Here is a 22,149-nt window from a genome sequence, read left to right on the forward strand (position 1 = left end):
TGAAGTGCAGTAGAATTCAGTTGAGACAGCGGAAATTTGGTAGAATTTAGTTGAAAGCTGAGGCGTACTGAGGTAGTTCATGAAATCTAAAGCACAGCTGGAAGTGCTTTAGAATCTTACCACACTGGGCCCCGTCACGCTTTTCTCGAAGTAGTCGTCAGAATCGGGAAGAACACCCTATGCCACAGCTTCTTCCCCTCACTTAATGAAGTTGTCGGAACCACAATAATCAACAGAGGCGAAGCTGCGCTTCGCAAACAGAAGCAACAAATCTCAAACTGGAGCGAAAAAAAAAGCAAAAGAGAAATTATACTGAATTAAAAAAAAAAGTCAGTCAGAATAACAAACAAAACTCAGAACGCAGATGTTGAACAGGTTTCGCAGCCGAAAATCGCCCTACGCCAACCTGTTTTATATTACATCAATAAGTTTTGTTGTTAGTTTAAATTTCATCTAAGGTAATTCCAATTAGTTGTGCGATGTTATTTCATTTGTTCTCCCTGTTCTTAAGCAAAAGAGAAAAGTTACAGTTTGCAGAAAAAATAACCCCTGTATGGATCCTTGGGAGTAGCCACAAACGTCTTAAATAAATTTTGGTTGGTTATTTGAAGGCTCACTTTGTTCTGTTTTCAGAAAATTTGTTAAAAAATTTTAATGGTTGCAGTAAAATTTATGAATCGGAAGCTCTTATTCAGAGGCACAATTTTCAATAAAACAGTTTTTGATCATCAACCTTTTTATCATAAAACGTAAATAAAATTACGTTTCAGTAATCAAACAGCAGCGCTTTCAAAAACTCTTCAGACTGTCACCTGAAAACTTGAATGTTACCTTCCAGCGTTAAAGAGCGTATACTGACAATTTTGCATGCATCAGAACAACGTTTGCTGGCAGTTAAGCCATAGAAAAACAAACTTAACCAAAGAGTGGTACAAAATAATGACTCTCGGGCCATAGACAAAAATGCTACACATACAGGTCCATACGATTTCTCTATGAAAAAATGCTAGTCATGCAGTTCCCATACTATGGGAACTATATGACTAGATTTTTGTAAAACAAAAAAAAAACAATTTTTATTGAGAAGAAAGATAAATTAAGTTTTTTTTAAAGCTCATAAAACTAGTCAGTTATCATACGTTGATCTCCAAACTTGTTGAAACAGAGAAAAAACTCAAAATTGTCTTTTTTCTTGAAAAAATGCTAGTCATACATTTTCCATATTACGGGAACTGTATGACTAGAATTTTTTGAAAAAAAAAATTGTATTGAGAAAACAAAAAAAGTTAAGTTAGTCAGGAAGCTCATAAAACTAGTCAGTGGTAAAAAAATAATCTCCAAACTTGTTGAAATAGACGAAAAAAAATTAAGACAATGAATTGTTTTTTCTAAATTCCAAAAATGTTAGTCATACAGTTTCCATACTATGGGCATACTATGGGAACTTTATGACTAGCATTTTTTAAAACAAAAAATTCGCATTGAGAAATCAAAAAGAAGTTAAGTTAGTTACGAATCTCATAAAACTAGTCAGCTGTCACACGTTAATCACCGAACTTGTTGAAGCAGACAAAAAAATTCAAAAAAATGTCTTTTTTCTTGAAAAAACGCTAGTCATACAGTTTTCATACTATGGGAACTGTATGACTCGAATTTTTGACAAAAAAAAACAATTTGTATTGAGAAAACAAAAAACGTTAAGTTAGTTAGGAAGTTTTTTAAGTATTTTCAGGAAAATAAATACTCTTTTAGGTATTTTAGGCATATCTCAATAAGACTAGGAAACTCAGCTTTCCCCTGAGCCGCGAAGAATTTCCTACAGAAAACGCAAATCTGTTAGTTTTCTCAGGTTTGTCTCAGCAGTTCTGAGATTGCACGATTACAAGTTTGTGTATAGATTTAAATTTATAGCTCAATTAGATTTTTCTATTCAATTTTTTAGGATTGGGAAAACGCTAGTCATACAGTTCCCATTTATGGCCATACAGTTTCATTATGGGTAAGTTCTAGTCATACAGTTCCTACTTTTGGCCATACAGTTTCATTATGGGAAAATGCTAGTCATGCAGTTCCCATTTACGGCCATACAGTTTTATTATGGGAAAATGTTAGTCATACAGTTCCATAGTATAGAAAAAATGTTAGTCATCGATTTTTATGCACTTTTTTAAACGTATGAACTGTATGGGAAACTGTATGGGAATTGCATGACTAGCATTTTTTGTCATCCCGGGCTAATTAGTGCAAAACTTGCTATTTAATTTCATTGTTGTCAACTTTCATTTTTATGTAAATTGTTCCCAGTTTAGAGTTTGCTAAATTCTTGTATTTTTTCAACAAAAGCAATTACTAAACATTTTTATCAGTGCAAGAAAACGTCACTTTTTGGATTTGTGAGACAAAAGTTTTGCAAGTATACAAAACATAAAGAAACGAAATTTTCTCTTTTTTTTGAAAATAGTGCCCAAAAATAACTTTTGTTAAAAACCTGTTTGTCTCATATCAAAAAACATGTTTGGCTTTTGTAAAAAAATTGTTTGGCTCATCAATTTCTTCATTTAAACAAGAACTGGATGTTTTATTGCACTTTCGACTTGCCCTAGATAGCTCTAGGTCTTAAAACCTCTGTAGAAGCCCTGAATTCGAACTCAAGTTCGTCCAATAATACTGGCTAGAAAAAGCTCAAATCGCTGTAAACCGTGGGAAAAAAGAAAATCTCAAAAAATGCGCGTAGGCAATTCTTCAAACCCTTGAAAAAAGGTGACTTAAAAAAACTGTAGGTAGCTAATTAAAAGCATCGTGATTATCAATTGTGAACAGGGGTGGATCTAGGATTTTTTTTAGGTCGACGAAATTGATTTTCCGTGCTCTCCTAAAGCACTAAAAATAAGCTGTTTTGGTCGATTTTCTGCGCCGCAGTCAAATTTTTGAAAACTTTTGGGCACTTTTTCGAAATTGCGTTTTTTACCCTTGCAAATGATGTTTTTTCACTAGGCATTCTTTAGTTTTCTACCTTTTATCTATGCAAACTCAGATACCACAATAAGTAAGATGGGTCGAGTGAGATATGGTAAAACTATCTTCAATCCAAGGGAACCTATGTTGAAGATAATCAAAAAACCGATGACGTAGCTGTGAAAAACTTTAGTTTTAGTAGATATTGCTTAACCTGCAGCAACTATTTATCAACACTAAACATTCATCTTTCTTTGCCTTCGCTTGTTTAGAAGTTTGTCGCCAAATTCAAAAACTCAAAATGTCCGGTTGCTGTGCAGTTGAAATTGCAATGATGCCTAGTCAATCTTCATAAAAAATCTACTTATCTTTGAGCTTTTTACTTCGCATAGGCTAGCGCTACTTTCCGCTCTTTTTTAAAGTGTCTCTCATTTTGCAATTTAGAATACACTGAAGGCTATTTTCAATCAAAGCAAAAATTTTTGCTCTTTTGTTTACAATTTTGTAAAAGCGGAAAATTCATATGTAGCTGAAAAAAGACAGCATAAGCTGAATAAACCATTAAGTATTACGCAATTGTTTCGGGAAAAAAGACTGGATAAAAAATTTAGAAATAAATCACACACTGAGGCAAAACAACAAAAGGATCAATCATTGTAGAAGGAAGACTCTGTGTTCATAAGAGTCCAATCGGCGCATTTATTATCACAACTCCCCCTTACGAAAACACATCTATTGTAATAATAGGTGAATAATTGATAGGGAAAACTTGTTAAATACAAAAATGATTTGTGTTTCAAAATAACCAGAATCGATCATAAATCGAGCAAGGAGGTTTGCAATTCACAATACGGTCTATCAGACAAAACATGCTTACATTTGCCAATGATAGTAGTCAAATTGATAGGTCAAAATTTTTTTTTATAGAAAGATGTATTTTTTAAACGAAAGCAAACATAGAAAACTGGAAAATTGTGACCGAAAACAGGAAATTGAAAACTCAACTTTTTTATTACAGCGAACGAAATACTAGATTTAGGGCCATTCAATTTCAAGAAATTTTTATAATTGTCCATATTTAAACAAGGGTAAGGAAACAACCCTACTTCAATATCAACTTGTATTTTTTAGTTTGCTGGTAATTAAAGTTACTTTGTAAGTTTAAACAAAAACATACAATCCAAAAGCTCCATCAGTACATTCTGTAGAACTTCCGAGAATTAAAACTATGAAATCGGGTTTTAGGAGAAAAATGTTAAGCTAAGGCGAAAAGTAAGTTAAGATTCAACATTAGCGCGGAATCAGATTAAGATTCAGAATCAGTCCAACTAATTTTACACTTTTATATGTTACCGTTTCGATTTTCTGTAAAAACGGCTAATAAAGGGAAACAGCAAAACATAAAATATGCCTTAAAACAAAATTAGCTTCTTCAAAAAGTAACAAAGATGGCCGGTTGCTGTGCAAATAGCTAAGAATGCGACGACCATACTAAAAAAAAGACATGTAAAAGGTTGGTTGTTTTTGTTTCAAATTAGGCGTTTTTTGTGCGCGGTGTGATAAAGAGATCAGACGAAAGCCTAGAATTTAGAAAAATTCGACAGTCACAGTAACATAGAAAACTTTGGCAACAGTTTTTGACAAAAAATGACAGAAAAATTAAAGAAAACTATCAACATCGAACCAAAACTAAAAAAAGTCTAATTTTTTTGGAACATTTTTTGGAATTCTCAAGTTTTTATTCCCAAAAACTTCGAAAAATGAAAAAATAAAAAAAAACTTCGAAAAATAATTGTTTTGGATTAAAACAAAAGTTTCGCCGCTTATCCTACTATGCTAAGCCTGCCTGCTCGCTTGCTTATCTTTCTCGAAATTGAACTGAAACTCAATAATTTTAAACCAGTTTTTTCGACACTTGTAAACTTTTTGAAATTTTTTAATTGAGTTATATATTACGCCGCCATTCAATCCAATGCTTATATGTGCTATATGATTTGCTAGACAAAAACAAAAAAGCCTGCTCGCTCACTATATTCGTTCGAAAATAAACCAAAAATTTTACCCGGTTTTTTCTCGACCTTGAAAAAATGTTTTGATGGTATATCAGTCGACTCATTCCGTTGATTGTTTGTGGTACCTGATTTTGAGTGGAAAAAAACTTTACACTAAGCGGAACAAAAAAAAAGTGAATTATAAAATTTGAGTCAAGTGGGCAATAATTAGGACTAATAAGCTTGCCTCGATTTCAAATCAGCAATTCAATATATTTGAATTTAAAAAAAATTGGCAGACAATATAGATAAGTGCTTCAAAGCGCGAGTAATTAACCTCAAACCCTTCAAAATTTTATTATTATTAATCAGTGGCTATATCGTTCTTTCCATTACGACATCGTAGCGAAATCATATATTCGCATGTGTATAGAAATGTTCCCAAAATCTAATATAACTATAAATTTTGCACTAAAATGAGCGACTTACGTAGCAAAAAAACTCAACTCATAATCACACGCGCATGGTGGCTTATGTAACAAAAACATATACTAAGTACTATTTGTGACAACACAAAATAGCCAATTGCGATAACAAATATCATATCGACAACATATATTGTAGCAGAACATTTAAACAAAAACTTCATCATAAATATTTTTACCGTAACTTTTCAAAATTACTTTTTTCTGACAAGGGTAGGAATTTAAAAAGTACAGCTCTAAAAAATAACTTGTATCAAACCTATTATGCTTAGCTGACGCGTCGAACAACATCGTTTTCTATTTATTTGCTTAGGTTCAAAAATGAGCGGTTTGAGTAATTGTTTTTTTTGTAAGCTTTTGCATAAAATTTACACGAAAATGATATTTATTTGAAAACGAAAACAAGCAAGGTTATAAAGAAATCAAACATCGCCAACTGACAGTTAGAAAAGTGTCAATGAATACAAGGACACAGGTGAAAATAAATGGCCTTAATACTCTTTATATTTCAAGAAAAATTAATGATTGTCCCTTTTCTAAAATTAACTCAAATTGAGAAAACTGAAACTTTGAATCAGTAAGCTTTAAGTTTTAACAGCTTACTAGAACCAATTGGAGCATAGTTTTCTTTTTAACAAATGTAATTTAACTGATCTTAGATTCAACCAACAGACGGTTAAGAAATTGTCAATGGACTCAAGAGATCGAACATATTGACTGATTTTTAGAAGCATTTTCAATATTTAATTGAACTAAACCTATTTGAATTTCTTGAACCTACTGCTAGAAAACTGGATCAAAAATGAAACTTTCATTTCGATGAAAAATCAAACTATAGCCAACAGTTGGAAAAGAATCAATGAACGCTAGGAAAAAAACTGGCTAATTTTTTTTTCGAAATAAGCGAATTTCAAAATGAACAAAATAAGTTCATTGAGTTCTTTGAATTTCTAGAAAAATTTATGAACATAAATTTATTGATATTGACACTCAGTTGTAACTTTGCCCAGTTGTAACTTTGAGAAAAGTAAAGCAATAGATAAACTTTTTTATTCCGCTGGGAAATCTGAAAACTTCAATCCCTTTTCGAAATAAGAAGTCTATCGTTTTTTTGTGACCGACTTTTAGTTTCGATAATGGAGTCTGTTTTGCTTTTAAGAAATGAAACGAAATGAATTTGAGAAAAAGTCAAACCGCGATTTAGGATGTCAGTCAGTTTTTTGCCATTTGCTGGTTTTGTTCTTAAAGAGCTTAATTTTCCTATTTTAGCAACTGAATTTTGGGTTAGGTTCGAACTTAGAAAAAAATCAGAAGTCAAACTGCAAAAGATCGTATTTGGCGCGAACAATGTTGAAGACTTTATCCTGAAAACTAGACGAGACGACCAATTCTTCACTATATTCATTGCCACTTGAAAACTTCTTTTTGTGATGAACACTTTCTGATAAAACTAGAGATATTTTTTATTCCGCTGTGAAATATCATAATTGCTACCATTTTTCATTGAAAAAGCATTAGTTTTTCGAACCATTAACTTTTTTCTAAATTGAGAGCATTTTTAAAATTTCTATATAAATTTAAAGTGAACAACGTAAGAAGGAACCAAAACAGACACGAGAAATGATGCTTCACGTAAGCCGAGGAATGTACCAAGAAGTTGATGTGTTGTAGGATGTAACCACCATCTGCTGAGATGACAGTTAAAGCTACGGCGACTTTGAAAAAACAATTCAGGAAGAAAACTTAAACGCGGCAATTAGTTTTGACAATTGCGTACATTGTTCTTGAAAAGAGGAGTGAAAGCAATCAGGGCACAGAAATTTTGTCGTATTATAGTCTTTTCATCTTGCTATCCTGTCGTCTGATTTACCTAGCACCTATGTTTTCTACCTTTTTTTCACCTTAGTTACCAGTCTATGTTACCAGTCTTTGTTACCACCTTTGCTATCACCTTAGTGTTGATTTTAAAAATAACGAAGTCATAATTTCTCAAAAATTTATTTGTAAAAATATGCTATCGAGTCTAAAAATCATTTCAAATAAACAACAATACATCTAATAAGATACAAATGATTTCAAATAAACAACCAAAACAAAATTAATCAAAATCACACCAATGTTTTTTTCATTCGGCTAGTTGTTGAGCAAGATATTATTGCACTTTATTTGTCTTCAATTCTTCTCCTTGGCAATTTTGGCCAAATCTTTGCATAAGTTCGCATCTGAAACAAAATCGTTATATACCCAGAAAAAAGCAAGAGAAGAGGAACAATTGATCTGCCACAAAACTTAAACCCTTCCTATTGAAAAATGAGCATGATCAAATCTTGAGACTTTCCTAAAAAACCTACCTGAAAAAACTGAATAATTGAACATTCTATTCTCATCGTAAAATTTAGCGCAACACTAGGCCGGGCGGATTTAGGGGATGGGGATTCGACCCTTTGGGACTATTTGCGACATCCAATTTCGGCCGACCGCCCCTAAATTTTCACAAAGGCGACTGTGGCGCCAATATATACCACTTTGATGGGGAGCAGAAATTTCCATAAAATGCCCAAAAACTGAGTTTTTGACTCTTTTTTTAAAAGTTCGACAATACCATAAAAATGGTCCATACTGGTAAAGCGTTCACTTCGAGGGCGTCAGATTATGCAATCGATCCCCTGCCATGACAGCGATAGTATGTGAGGACAAGCTACCCTGACTTCTAGCTTCAGGTCTACCACAGCCTGGCCAATTTCGGCTGCATGTGTGGAAGTTCAAGTGTGAAAGGTCCCCATGTGAAAGTTCAACACGCAAAAAAAACGTCCTTGTTTCGCGAAAAAAATATATATATCTTCGTTCAACAGGAATAAATTAGTCGAGAGAGGAAACAAGAGAATCTGGCTATCTTCAAACAGGCTGGATAGAATTCGATACATATTCTCTGCAAATTGCAAAACCACGTCTAATTATCTAATTATCAAAAGAGCGGGGAAAGATTGAAGGAGATAGACTAGCTAGTACCTTTCTGGAATTGTTTGTTGCCAGCGTGAGCTAGAGAGAGTGCAGACTTCGCATGTTGCTCCCACTCCTTCAGTCGCATCGACAACTCCTCGTCCTTCAAGTCTCGCTTCTCAATTGCCCTCTCCTTCTGCTCCTCTATCTTCAACAGGTTACGCTGGATCTAAACATTAAACAACACAAAACATAACTAACTTCAGCGCATCATTTTAAACAATTTATGGGACAAACAAAAAATAAAAATTAAATAAAACAAAAATAAACATATGGGAAGCAAGAGATCCGCCTCATGGAAGATTTATGGTGTAACGAGGGGTTTTACAAGGTTATGTATGAAGACCAAATATGTTTTTCATGTCCTAATTAGCAAGCATGTCAACTTTTTCAACAATCAGACAAGGTGAATAAAACATAATTGTAAAAAATGCAGGTGGGGGAAGGAAAAAGAGCCAGATCCGATAAAAAACAATAGGTTTGGAAAAACCTTATTTGGGCTCTTTTCCAGTTCCCCACACCATCCCCCACCCCCACCCCCACGTGGCTAGAGATTCTTTTTTGACTAAACTTTCTCCAATATGTGAATTTCAACAATCAGCCAATCCCCCTTTTTTACATAAGGAACCCACCTCATCTACTCTATTTTGAAAACTTCAACTTCAGTTGGTGCAGATGAATTGGGCTTTTTTTTCTCCTGTCCACATTTTTTAAAAGCTTAGATTTTTCAAATAAAATGTTTGTTCACATAGTCCTACTGTTATGAAAAACTAAAATCTGTACGTCGCGGAATATTAGGCCATGCAAAAAAATATATTAGCTCTTCATACCTAAATTTGTAAAACCACTTAATACGTTATAAAATAAAATTGATGCTCACGCGAGGTGGGGGAAAAAGAATAAGCCATTTTTTGATTTAACGCGTTATCTAAATGCGTTATCTTCGAATATTTATTCAGAATAGCCAACTGTCTCACCTTGCAAAGTTAATTAGATTGACAACCCTAAATAAGTGTTTTAAATGGTAATTTGCGGGCGAGGGGGGAGGGGGTAGAAACAGCTTTTTTTAGCCTTTCTTGAAATCACTGAATTTTAGCAAATGTTTTAAGGCTATTTTAGGAGTTTCCCACATCTACCGACGATATTGATTTTTCATAGAAGCAAACGAAAACTAAAACCGTTCAATTTCAAAATTGAACAACTATTTAAACAGTGTCATAATGCAATAAAACTTTAACAATGTCACAAGGCATGCTGAGCAATTATGTACAGATTTGCTTTTCATACCGTACATCCCAATCTTACGCGTTTAGCCATAATAACATTTAACACATTTATTAAAATTAAAAACAGGGGGAGGGGTGTGGAAAAAAAGCCTATTTGTGGAATCGGGTAATTATATGCACGCCAAATTTCAGATAAATCGAGCATATGAAACGATTTTTTCTTTTGGTTAAGTTCATAGGTGGGGGATGAAATTATATGTTTCCCGACCTCATAAAAGCACCAATTAAATGAGGTAATTTCAAATTTTGTGAATTTTTGTTTCCCTAAGAAAATTATCGTATCTCGCACACTAAAAGGATTCGGGTATTCATAATTGGAGGCCAAATGCGCAACCCCTCGGGCAACCTCCCACTATCGGGCATTCATAATTGGAGGCCAAATGCGCAACCCCTCGGGCAACATCTCAATATTGGGCTGCTTATTTTAAACTAGGTTAAATAACCACTGACTTCAAACTGGAAAATTCTGAACCATTGCAACTTACGACAAAGTTTAAACGTGAAAAAAATCTCTTTAGTTAAACATACCAGAACAATACGCTGAAAAAAATTACACGTGTAAAGATAGTGAATCCCGCATTTATCACAGAGGAGAAGCTGCGCTTCGCAAACACTTACGAGAATACGGCCAAAAAGCAGCTCTATCAAGTGAAATAAGAAAAAGTAGAAATAAGCCTCGAATTAGCAAAAACTCGGCTACGCGTAGGATTTGAATCGGCAACTTTGCAATTTTGTCTCACGCACTAAACACTCAGCCACGGATGCTTAAATTCCCCAAAAACTAGCCACTTATGCTAATAAATTGCCAATTCGATGCCGCAAAAGAGACACCAAGTACAAAGAGAATTAATTCGAAAGCATAGAGCCAAATTTTGTATAAGTTATGCGTGTCAAAAAAACTGCGAGATACCTTGATTTGGAAAATTTTTCAAATCGAGCTTTCCATCATTGTAGTGCTTTTTGAAACAAATAAATTTTCGGTTCATTTGATGAAGTAAAAATGCATCAACTATGCTAACTTTTTACTAATCAAATGCTAAAGCAAATATGACATTATACTACTACAGCAGCCTATCGTTCAAAGTGCCACCAAAACTAGCACTTTTATTTGCAACTTAGGTTGGAAAAAATAAGGTTCGTACTAATAGACTCGCTTCGCAAGTTAAAATATATTATAGATAACAAAAAGTAGAAATAAGCCTCAAAATAGTAAAAATTCAGCTAGGTCTCGGATTCATCTGAGACCAAGAGATAATTAGTCTGATGCACAACCACACTTGGTCACATGATATGAAACTTCAGATGCTATGGAATTTGATGGTATGAAACTTCCAAGGCAGATGCTATGAACTTTCAATGAACACTTTTATTTGCGAGATAGGTTAGAAAAAAGAAGGTTCGTACTAATACACTACGCTGATCGCTAGTTAAAATAGCCTAATCAGTCCGGCTGCTCATTTTTATCATAAAGCCATTGCTAGCCGAAGTTTTACGAGTAAAAAACGCAGGTAAGGGCGGGAGAGGCGCTAAATTATAGTGCTGTACAACTATATTAAGAGTTTTGTACTTTAAAATACATCATAATTGAAAACAATTTCAACCATTCAAATTAATACTAAATTCCCATTTGATTCGACAAAAACAAGCTTCAGCCTAAATCACAGGATTAGCCTTACACTTTGTTCACGTGCACGCAGACTCATATAGTTCTCTTCCTCGTTTTCCACATTCTCTCTCAGCTCCACAACTTCCTCGTGTAAGACAGACAACTCCTCATTAGTCGCCTCCAACTCGGCCCGCACTTCCGCCTCCCGATTCTCCAAGTGTTCGACGAGGTCTTCTTTGAGCTGATCGAACTTGGAGAAATCGTGACTTGGGCTCTCGTGACAATTATTCCAGTTGATGTGAGAAAAACAAGCCTTCACTTCTTTACTCTGAAGAAATTAATAGACATTTTCACTTCTCGACATATTAGTACTCTAAGGTGCAATCGTTTATTACCCTATTCCTGGTTAACAGCTGAACCAAAAGGACTACACTTTTGCATAAAATTATATATCTAGCTTGCAGGCTACGGTTCTAAAATTATTTGATACGGTGAATTGTTCAAGAAAAGGGCTAAAGGGATAGAAAAAATGCGATCACCTCAGTGGCCGGCCAGGATCGTATGCTCAATTATCTTTCAAGGCTCAGGTCTTTCAGCAAATCTTTTCATTTTTTATGTCTACAATCCACCCGAAAATAAATAATCTAGAGGCCAGCTAAAGCTAGAAATACCTATTTGATAGTTTATGATTTTTTTGTACTGATGCGGAAGGACAGGGGTAATTTGACTTTTCCGAGGGCCAGAACTTCTTGTGTTAAAAAGTTTAGGCGCAATCATTTATGCAGCGGAGCTTCCTACAACTCGTTCTACTCTTTGCAAACAAAACCTCAGATTTAGGAGGGCAGTTTTTGGGAGGGTCTGTTCTCATCGCATAATTTCGAATTCAACATTAGCCTCAAGGTTACATGTTTTATGCACTTTGTAGGTTGAAAATAACCTCTAAGTTCTTGTTGCCTTTTTCAACCCGTCCCTGAAATTCGCTGACTAGTCAGTCAGTCAGCAATCAAAGCCATGATCAAGATATCAATCGCGAATGCACTGTCGATCGGATAAAAACTGTTTTCAGTCGAAAAAGACTTTGTTAGTTACAGAACAATTGTTAACCATGCCGAATGCAGCCTTCACAGCCAAACTTGAAGGAATAAATCAACATTGACAACTCACGCCTTAATTCGAAGATAAGCCCACTTCATTTTATTAAGCCCTCATTTTAAATACACCCGGACTTTTATTCCGTTTTTTTTTCACACACGCAAAAAAAGAACATCGACTACTCGAAGAATTTGAACTCTCATAGCAAAAAAACGATTCAGGAATAATGATGGCCGATTTCGCCTTCACTTACGCCTTCCCAAAAGCTTAATGCATAAATCAATGATCGTTCCTTCCCATCATCCTCATGCATGCTTGCTTTGACTAGTATTCGAACAAAGATCTCTATGTTGTTAAACAAAAGCTACGAAGGGCGACAAAAAAGATCCTTAAGTATGCGGACTTTCCACACCAATACATATTGCTCAAATTGAACATTTTTGCTTTATCATTGAACATGCAAATTTACGATGTTATGACGCTGAGCAAAGTCATTAAGAACAAAACAACTTAACTGGGACGCAGAATTACCAACATAAAACAAAAGTGACCTTTTCAAAATATGCCGGAGATACCTCATAATGAACAAAAAATAAGTGACAAACAAGTGACATAAAAAATGAAACTACTTAGACTAAAATTTCTAGCGCCGCAGTCAAATTTAAAAAAGGCCACTTTGAGTCACCTTTACCTTTTGGAAAGCTTTTACTAGAACTAGTTTTTTGACGCGCGCTGTCCTTGAAATTAAGTATATATTGGCGCCGAAGGAGCATTTAGAAAAATTTTATAATCAGCCGGCCGAGAATGGGTCTCATCAAAAAGTACCAAAGGATGTTACCAAAAAATAAAGACCAGTAAGAGGATAGCTTTAAGAGACCAACAGTTACCGGTCAGTGTAATAGAGACCAGTTGGTAACCCTTCATGGATGAATTATCTCAATCGAAAATTTAAAAAGATGTGACTTCTGTCGATTGAAAACGCACCCTTCTTAGACTCGGAGAAAGCATTAGGGAAAGAGACCGAAACTCGAGGTAATAACAACAGCAACGCGCTTTGTTTAAGCGTCTTAAAACATTCAGACCAGTTTAACTCGACAGGGACAGCTTTTTTAAAAAGATTTTTCAAGAAATCGAAAAACGACTATCAGGGCTTTACAATGGTATTACACAGGACCCCCTTGAAGCTTTCCTTGAGATACCTAAAACGAAAAAAAAAAACAATTTTTTCAATTTTGCATTAAAACTGAGCAACATAATATGCAATTAACATATGAAAAGTCAATTAGTATTATAGCCAAAGTTCCGCTTGTGCACTAATCATGCCAATGTTGGTCACACTAGGCCGTTAACCAGAAAAATCCTAACACAGAGGCAAAGCTGCGCTTCGCAAACACTTGCGAGAACACGACCAAAAAGCAGCTCTATCAAGTGAAATGAAGAAAAGTAGAAATAAGCCTCTAACTAGCAAAAACTCGGCTACGTGGATGCGAATCTGCGACCTACGTCAATCAAAAGACTTTGAGTCTCACGCACTATCCCCTCAGCCACGCAAGCTTAACAACCTAAAAACACTAGTTACGAATAACGCGGCTACACATGCTAATAAATTGCCAGTGCAATTCAGCAAAATACAAGTAGTCTCAATTTTGCAAGTAATAATTTGAAATATAACAAACTGAAGGCATCCGCACTATCTTTGCATCTAACAAATCTGAAAGCATCGAGCCACATGATGTATAAATTATGCGATTCAAAAATTGCGAGTATATATTGTTAGAAAATTTCTGAAATCGAGTTTTCATTATTGTTATGCTGTTTGAAGCAAATCACTTTTTTCGGTTCATTTGATGAACTAAAAAGGCATCAACTGAGTTCATTTATTTCTATTCGAATGTCAAAGCACATGCTACAAAAAGCTGTAAAGGTGACCCAAAAGTGGCACCAATATTTGCGACTTAGCTTGAAAAAAAACATGTTCGCACTAATACACTAGCTTCGCAAGCGTAATAAACAATCACACACAAACGAATCATATTACATGTAGCTTTAAGCCCCAATGAGAACACGAACAATGAAGAATGGTCTTAAGAACTCACAAAAGTAGCCATTATTAACTTCAATTTGAAAATATTCTGTCAACAGGCACTAACAGTTGATTTACAGAGCGTCATACTTAAGCTATGAAAGTTGATGCCATCGCCTAGCTACACGACAAAAAGCAGCTCTTTAAAGTGCAGAAAGAAAAGCTGAAATAAGCCTCGAAGTAGGAAAAATTCGACAACGTCTCAATAGAAACCTACGACCTTCTGTAAACTACATCAAAAGAGTCTCACGAACTAAGCCATGGACGCTCAATTAGTGTCAAAACTAGCAACAAATAAAGCAGAGAACAGATGCTATGCAATTTCCAATGCAACAGTGAAATTTCTATATAAGTGAACACTTTCAATGATTATTTTTATTCGCGAGTTGGGTTGGAAAAAAATCGGACTAAGACACTAAAGCTCACACGTGTAATGAAAAAGTTCCCGAATGCAGACGATGTGTAAAAATTGAAAAATGATTTAATTCATTGACATCTAAACCTTTAGTCGAATTTATTCGAAAACATTTTACACCTTTATAATGCTGCAAGTGCGGTCCTGGGATTTTCTTGCGAATTTTGATCAAAATTTCTTCAAAAAAATACAGGCCAAAAAACGACGTTTTCAGACACTTTTTGAAAGACTATGACCAAAAAAAAAATCTTTTTTTTTCGGCGCACTTCCCAGCAAAATTACTATCTATTGGCAATATGTTATACTTAAACCCGCCTGAAGTGCCCAGAAGAAAATTTTGTCTTGCTAACATTCAGCAGCCAGGCAAAACTGTACAGCCACTTGCGAGCAAATTTCATATCTCATAAAACAGAACTTTAGTACCTTTGAAGGAAAGTGGAGAAGAAGTAAACGTTCTATTTCCTCTAACGTCATTTTGCACTTGTTCCTCGCTTGGCCAAACGCAACAGATGCTAATTCCTTCTCTCTTTCACATTGCTCTACTTCACAAGACAGTTCTGCAAGTTCCCTCTTGCTCTTTGCTATTCCAGCCATGATCTCTTCGAATTGCTCCAGTGATCCGAAATGCTGCTCGAAATCTTGACTTTTTTCCTCTAAATCGGCCCGCAAATCATCCCGAGCATCCAGCCGGGCTTTCACTAAAAAAAAAAACAAATGTCAGACAGAAAAAAAAACTTGACAACCCAATTAGCATAAAAATCTCTGGGATCAATTCAATTTCGGTCGAACTTCAAGTTAATTCATTCTTCTCAAGTTAATTCATTCTTCTAGTTTGGTCAATTCAATATTTATCAGTAAATTTCTTTCTCGGTTCATTTTTGCTGTAATATGCGGGTAGATTTTTTTCAAAAAAGCGTAACTGCGCTTCACACTCTCACAAATCGAGGTCAACAATCGAGCTCCGAAACAAAAATCTACAAGACAGGTAAAAAATTGATGTTAGGTAATTTAGAGAACTAAACACTTATTTCGACATGCACTAACGCATGAAGCGCGGTTAATTGCGATACTGAGCGAAACACCAGTCAAAATATAGCCAACAGACAGTGGAAAAGAGCCAATGAACGCAAGGAGACAGTCAAAATAATATGGACATAATTTTTGAAAAAACTAAAACGCTCAAATTTCGAGGAACATAGCCAACAGACAATTGGAAAAGAGTAATGAACGCAAGGAAACAGAAAAAAAACTGATTTGTTTTTTGAGCAAACTTCAACGTTCGATTTTTAAAAAAAAATAATGCCCTTAAAGCTCTTTGAATTTCACCAACAATTTATGATTGCTGCTTTAACGATTTTCAAAAGCAAGCGTTTCAAAAAATGACGCTTCAAAATTAAGGCTAAATACACTTAACGTAGAGAATACTCCTCTGATAGATTAAAAAAAACAGTCATTAGTATCCCACGATTGGTACGAGCGAAAAAATGCAAAAAATATTCTTTTCATGAAAAAGATCTTTATGACCTATGTAAAAGTCTTCACTATGTTCTTGGACTCTTAACCATCACAAAAATTACTCAACATTACCAAGGGCACTAAGTTGAAGTGCAGCTAGAAAAGGAACATCATCGACAGTTCTTTCTTACTCCTCCATGTCCCGAGTAGCCGGAACAATGAGTTGTGTCAAATTGTTATAAAACTTTACGATCAAAAACTTTTGCATAAAGTTGATATGCAAAGATTTCTAATCAGATCCAGAGACTCGAGCAAAAAAACTGAATCAAAACAACCAATAAGAGTTTAAAAAATTGCTGATGATGATTTATACAGTCGCTCGCCTAGTTTTGTGAAATAACGAGTAAAATGCTTGAAACATAACCAAGTAGCCTTTATCCGTTAGCTTCTGCTGATCAAACAATTTTACCATTGAAAATATCTTCTTTCATGTTCACTTTACAAATCAGAAAAAAACTAACATCTATAAACCGTAATCAGTATATAAGTCATATAAGCAGTATAATCGTTCGTGCACATGTAAATCGATTATTGAGGGTTAAATTATAAGCATAAACATAAACAATCAGAAACTAAAATACCGAAAAACGCAATAACACAAGAGTATATTCGACCCTCTACAAGCAAAATTAAACCGCATATCAAATGATTCTGATTTCCCGTTTTATTTTTTCAGCTATGTACTTGAAACTTTACGCAATCAGCACCATCCGTTCAGTGGAACGACTTATCAGTCCTTCTCGCCTGAGATATGCGAACCGTTAAATTACAAACATAGCCAACAGAGTTGGAAAGGATTCAATAAACGCAAGGAAACAAAAAATATTGACTTGCTTTTGAAAAATACATGCCCTTAAAGCTCTTTGAATTTCAAGAACAATTTCTGCTTGGCTTTTTTTGATAAAAACTAACCCAATTTGAAAACACAGGACCAATAGGTATAACTTTTATTCCGCTGGTCACCGTTTTTCGTACCCTCAGCACGTTTACTGTTCGATAGTGGAGTTTGCTTGCCTTCTAACTAAAGAAATAGAATGAACTTACAGAAACGTCCCAAAGAAACTGAATGTTATGAAGAGTTAATTGTAACAAGTTGACCAACAAACATGTGAACAAGCAAAGATAGATGTGGAAATCCTAGCCAAAAGACAGTTGCAAAAGCGTCAATTAACTCAAACACCAAAACAGTACTGATTAATTTTCAAACATTTTCAAAATATATACGGCTTTAAGCTTTTTAAATTTGAAGAAATTTTATGACACTTTTCAAAAACTAGCCAAATTGAGAAAATTGGGTCAACAATAAATTTCTTTATTGCGCTCAGAAATCGAAAAACTAAAACCAGTTTTGGAACTATAAGTTAGTAACAATGTTCCGTCATTTGCACTTTTATTATTGGAGAGCGTAATTTTCCTCTTATAGCAAATGATTCTGCATTGAAACCGCAAAATAATATTGAACAAAAACTGAGAACTTTTCCAGATAAGTCAGCACGAACTAAATAAATGTCTTCATTGACACTAAAAATCCACTCGAAAAAAAATTCGAACATTAACTGAAGCTGCTTTCAAAGAATGAGTAAAATATTATTTAAAAAATAGTATCCTTAAAAGCAATCGATTTGTGCCAACTCACATTCTGAATGGAACCTTCCAGCCAATAATTTTGGAAAAAAAATCTAGAAAAAAAAGCTACTGATTATTTTTTCAAGACTAAATAGTAAAAATAATAATTCGCAAGGGCCTAAATACTATTAATCTAAGCTCAAAAATTTATACATTACAGTTAGCTGTACAAAAACAAAGATATTTAAATGTCGGATCGTGTTAAAACAAGAAAAAAACATTCCGAGAAAAAACATCGAATTATATTGTATAACAATAGTCCTACAATTTATTAGAGGGAGGCGCATCAAAGCTTCACGCCTCATGCATTATCCAAGGTTCAAGAGAAGAAAAGACGACGTAAAAACGCTGACCATTGCAAAAAAAAGACAAAAACCCAAAAAACAGACGAACTTATTCTAGACAAACTCTATCAACAGAAATAAACTCAATCATTGCATCAAGCAAAAACAACCGAAAATTTTCGTTTTCTTTTCCAATTTTTGTATTTACACAAAATTTATACCTCGACAAAATTAGAACGAAGCTTCAATCGAAATTTTCTTAAAAACTAAGAGAAACAAGAACAGACTAACTATTAACAAAACGCGCCACAAAACGCGACAAAAACGTCTATAATATGCGACAATCTTGGACTAAACTTAACTGCACAATAAGTAAAATCATTAGAACAATCTTATTGGATTTCAGAGACCCGAAGTAAACAATACAACAAGGGAGCGGTGGTTAAGTGATTACGCCTCCGCCTCTCAATGGAAAGGTCGGATGTTCGAGGCTCACCATGATCCGTGCTCGTTGCTTGAGGGTGAGGCAGCATTACCCAGTCAAAAAAATAGCCAAAGAAGATCCAGGAGCACTTATGTGTGAAAAGCTCATAAGTTAGACCTTCAAGTTTCAGTGAAGTAAATTAGTCTTGAAGAAAAACCCTACATTTTCCAGCAAAACAAATGCGATACAACTTATGCGCAAAAAAGCAATTGCGCTGAAAAAAAAAGACGTTTCGTTCCGAAGGAAACAGCTATAAAATATACTAGCGTTTAACGCACCTTCGGTGCTTCGAAATTTTTCGACAACTCATGAAAAACCGCATATATTGGAAACAACATCTGCAAACTTTTAGTGTACTCTGACTGCACTCAATTACAGGGTTGGTAATTTCGAACTTTATTTTTTTTAATTCCTATTTTAAAAGCGTCATCTCGAAAACTTAATGGGCTTCTGGAGAAATTTGGAGGCCAGATTTGCAACCACTGAGAATCCTTGAGAGCACCCTACTATAGGGTTAGGAATCCAAAATTTTTCAGAATTTTTTTAAACCTAATTTTCCCGAAAAAAATTTAAAAAAAACGTCTTATCTCGGAAACTAAAAGGATTTGAGCATTCATATTAAGAGGCAAGATTTGAGACGCCTGGCTGTACGCTGACAAAAGGTTATATCTTCATCAAGTTAGTAATTTCAAATTTTTTGAATTTCTTTGTAGATAAGTTCTTTGAAAAATTTTGAAAAAATCAAAAAACTTCACATCTCGGAAACTAAAAGCATTTGAGCAGTCGCGTTTAGCATTCGCATGTGGCAAGATTGGCAATCTTTGAGATTACTCTGACAGGACCAAAGTACAGGGTTGGGAGTTTCAGATTCTGCGGAAGAAAAATTAATATAAGTTTTTTTCTGAAAATTTTTTGAAAAATCACAAAAAAGTCATCTCTCGAAAACTACAAGGATTTGAACAGTCATATTTGGAAGCAAGATTGTAACTCCTTAGAGTATTCTGACAGCACCCAAATACAAGGTTGGGAATTTCAAATTTTGAGAATTAATTGAAATTTTCTGAAAATTTTTGAAAAAATACAAAAAACGTCATATCTCGAAAACTACAAAGATTTGAGCAGTCATTTTTGGAGGCAAGATTCACAATCCTTGATAGTACTGACAGTACCCAACTACAGCGTTGTGGATTTCAGAATTTCAAAGAACAATAATAATTTAAGTTTTCTGAAAATTTTAGAAAAAAATCACAAAAAACGTCACATCTCGAAAACTACAATGAACTGAGCAGTCATATTTGGAGGCAAGATTCGCAATCTTTGAGATTACTCTGACAGGACCCAACTACAGGAGTGGGAATTTCAGATTTTGCGAAAAAAAATTAATATAAGTTTTCTGAACATTTTTTGAAAAAATCACAAAAAACGTCATATCTCGAAAACTACAAGGATTTGAACAGGATTTGAACTCCAAGGATTTGGAGGCAAGATTTGTAACTCCTTAGAGTATTCTGACAGCACCCAATTGGGAACTTCAAGTTTTGTAAATTATTTTATTTGAAATTTCTGAAAATTTTTGAAAAAATCTCAAAAATCGTCTTATCTCGTTAACTAAAATGATTCGGGCATTCAAAATTGGAGGCCAAATTCGCAACCCCTAATTCGATATCGGGCTGCTTAATTTAAACTCGTAAAGTAACCACTAAAATCAAATTGGAAAATCGAAAAAAAAATTCTTAACCATTGCAATATACAATATAGCTTAAACATGCAAAAATAATACGTTGAAAAAGCTTAAACATGGCGAGATAGTGAAGCCCGTATTTAAATATATAATAGATTAACACGTCAGGTTTATACGCCAAGAAAAAACGGTACCGTCATTGAGTAATTCCATAAACACCATGTCTCTGGAAACCATTGATCGCATTATTCTTTTCAGTTCGGGAAGATCTTCTTTCGCAGTTTTGTCCAGGTCCACTGTCTTCTGCAATTGTCCGTCAAAATCCAGGTCAATCCCAGTAAGCATTCCATCTTTTTCTTCAAAATCAGTTTCACCGACGTCGTTGACAGAAGGATGAACCAATATGTACACATCTCTGAGATATGAAAGAATGGCTAGATTGTACGGCCACGATGACGAATTATTGGGATTCATAATTGAACTTTTGTGCACTGCATAAGGATAATCCAGAGTTTTCAAATGTGTCAATATTATTTCATTGGAAGCTAAAATGGACAGCACGTTTAAGAAGCATTCGTTGCATTCTAAATGAACTTGAAATCTGCAGATTCATATCTTACATTTAGCTGGTATTGATACACTCAGCAGCTCAAGAAAAAAGAAGTTGTACATCTCTCGGACTAGTCGAGCAGTCGGTAAATTTTTCAATTGCTTGAGAGAGGCGTGGAAATCAAAATCAGTACATCTTACTTCTTTGTCTTCAAAGAATTTGGACAAGGAGTAAGCAATCTTTCTGCACAAGTCTTTGTCTTTAACTATCGGGTCTAATCCTCCACTTACACCTCCTTTCAAAGATGACGTTCGAGAAATTGCAGATGACATTTTCTGAAAACAAAGCTAATGATTGCCAAGGTGCACTTTATTTGATGTAAAAATTTACTACACTAGTCTTTCATCAACTCTTCCAGTCAAAAAACCATCGGAATTTCAAAAATTAGGGAAAAGTAAAGTAAAACGTGAATTAAAGTAAAGAGTAGGATGGCTGGGAATCAAGCCAACCAGATTGAGAAAATTAACACCTGCACAGAATGAACTGAAGTTGAACGAAACTTAGAGGAGTTAAAAAACCTAAGAATCAGTTCACAATTAATATTAGTTGCAAAGTAATTATTCAATAAATTGCGGTGAAATTAAATTTTACATCGCCAAAATCAACAGTTAAGAAATCCTCAAAGAAGTTACTACTACAACTGCAACTGCTAAAAGACATTATTACCAAAATCATGATAGAAACAAGTACAATGAATCGATGAATTATTGAAGTTCTGCATATGTTGCAGCGACATTTAACGAAAAAAGAACATTAAGAAACGTGATTTAGGCAAAACACCATTCTCGTGAAACAATTACAGGAAGCAATTGAAACAATCCAAAATGTCAAAGGTGTAAAATCGTTTTTTTCCAAATAACTTGCAGAAAAGTATCCAGTCGGACCATGTAGAAACAATAAGGCAGTAAATTTTTTTTAAGCCGCACAGACATTTTACTCAAGCCAAGAGAAAAAAGGAAAGAAACAAAAATGAGAAACTAGACTACAGGTCAGCCATAGACGCTCTAAAAACCGGATCGAATACTGTACCTTTCGT

At 34.5% G+C, this 22,149-nt stretch overlaps 1 protein-coding gene across 2 annotated transcripts; it reads right to left on the reverse strand.

Annotated features, from left to right (window-relative positions):
* Positions 1 to 7,413: 7,413 nt before the first annotated feature.
* Positions 7,414 to 21,409, reverse strand: LOC134851114 (myosin-10-like). 2 transcript variants are annotated; one of them, XM_063867048.1, is made up of 6 exons: positions 21,124 to 21,409; positions 20,698 to 21,048; positions 15,337 to 15,611; positions 11,394 to 11,651; positions 8,441 to 8,600; positions 7,414 to 7,653 (listed from the first exon to the last, which is right to left on the reverse strand). In XM_063867048.1, exons 1-6 carry the CDS (start codon positions 21,383 to 21,385, stop codon positions 7,604 to 7,606), a joined length of 1,356 nt encoding a protein of 451 aa, XP_063723118.1. In that variant the 5' UTR covers positions 21,386 to 21,409; the 3' UTR covers positions 7,414 to 7,603. The 2 variants fall into 2 exon arrangements, with proteins under 2 accessions (XP_063723118.1, XP_063723120.1); XM_063867050.1 differs by having other exon boundaries at positions 21,254 to 21,362.
* Between the last annotated feature and the right edge of the window lie 740 nt (positions 21,410 to 22,149).

The sequence above is a fragment of the Symsagittifera roscoffensis genome, chromosome 7 (assembly GCF_963678635.1).
Source record: "Symsagittifera roscoffensis chromosome 7, txSymRosc1.1, whole genome shotgun sequence".
Taxonomy (NCBI): domain Eukaryota; kingdom Metazoa; phylum Xenacoelomorpha; order Acoela; family Convolutidae; genus Symsagittifera; species Symsagittifera roscoffensis.

Bases quoted from the DNA above. Each gene is read 5' to 3' on its own strand.
- LOC134851114 (XM_063867048.1), bottom strand. From the start codon at position 21,385: ATGTCATCTGCAATTTCTCGAACGTCATCTTTGAAAGGAGGTGTAAGT. The intron at 15,612-20,697 runs GTACCGTTTTTT...TTTTTTTTTTAG, and splicing joins TATGGAATTACTCAATGACG to TGAAAGCCCGGCTGGATGCT. The intron at 8,601-11,393 runs GTAAGGCTAATC...TTTAATGTTTAG, and splicing joins TGCGTGCACGTGAACAAAGT to ATCCAGCGTAACCTGTTGAA.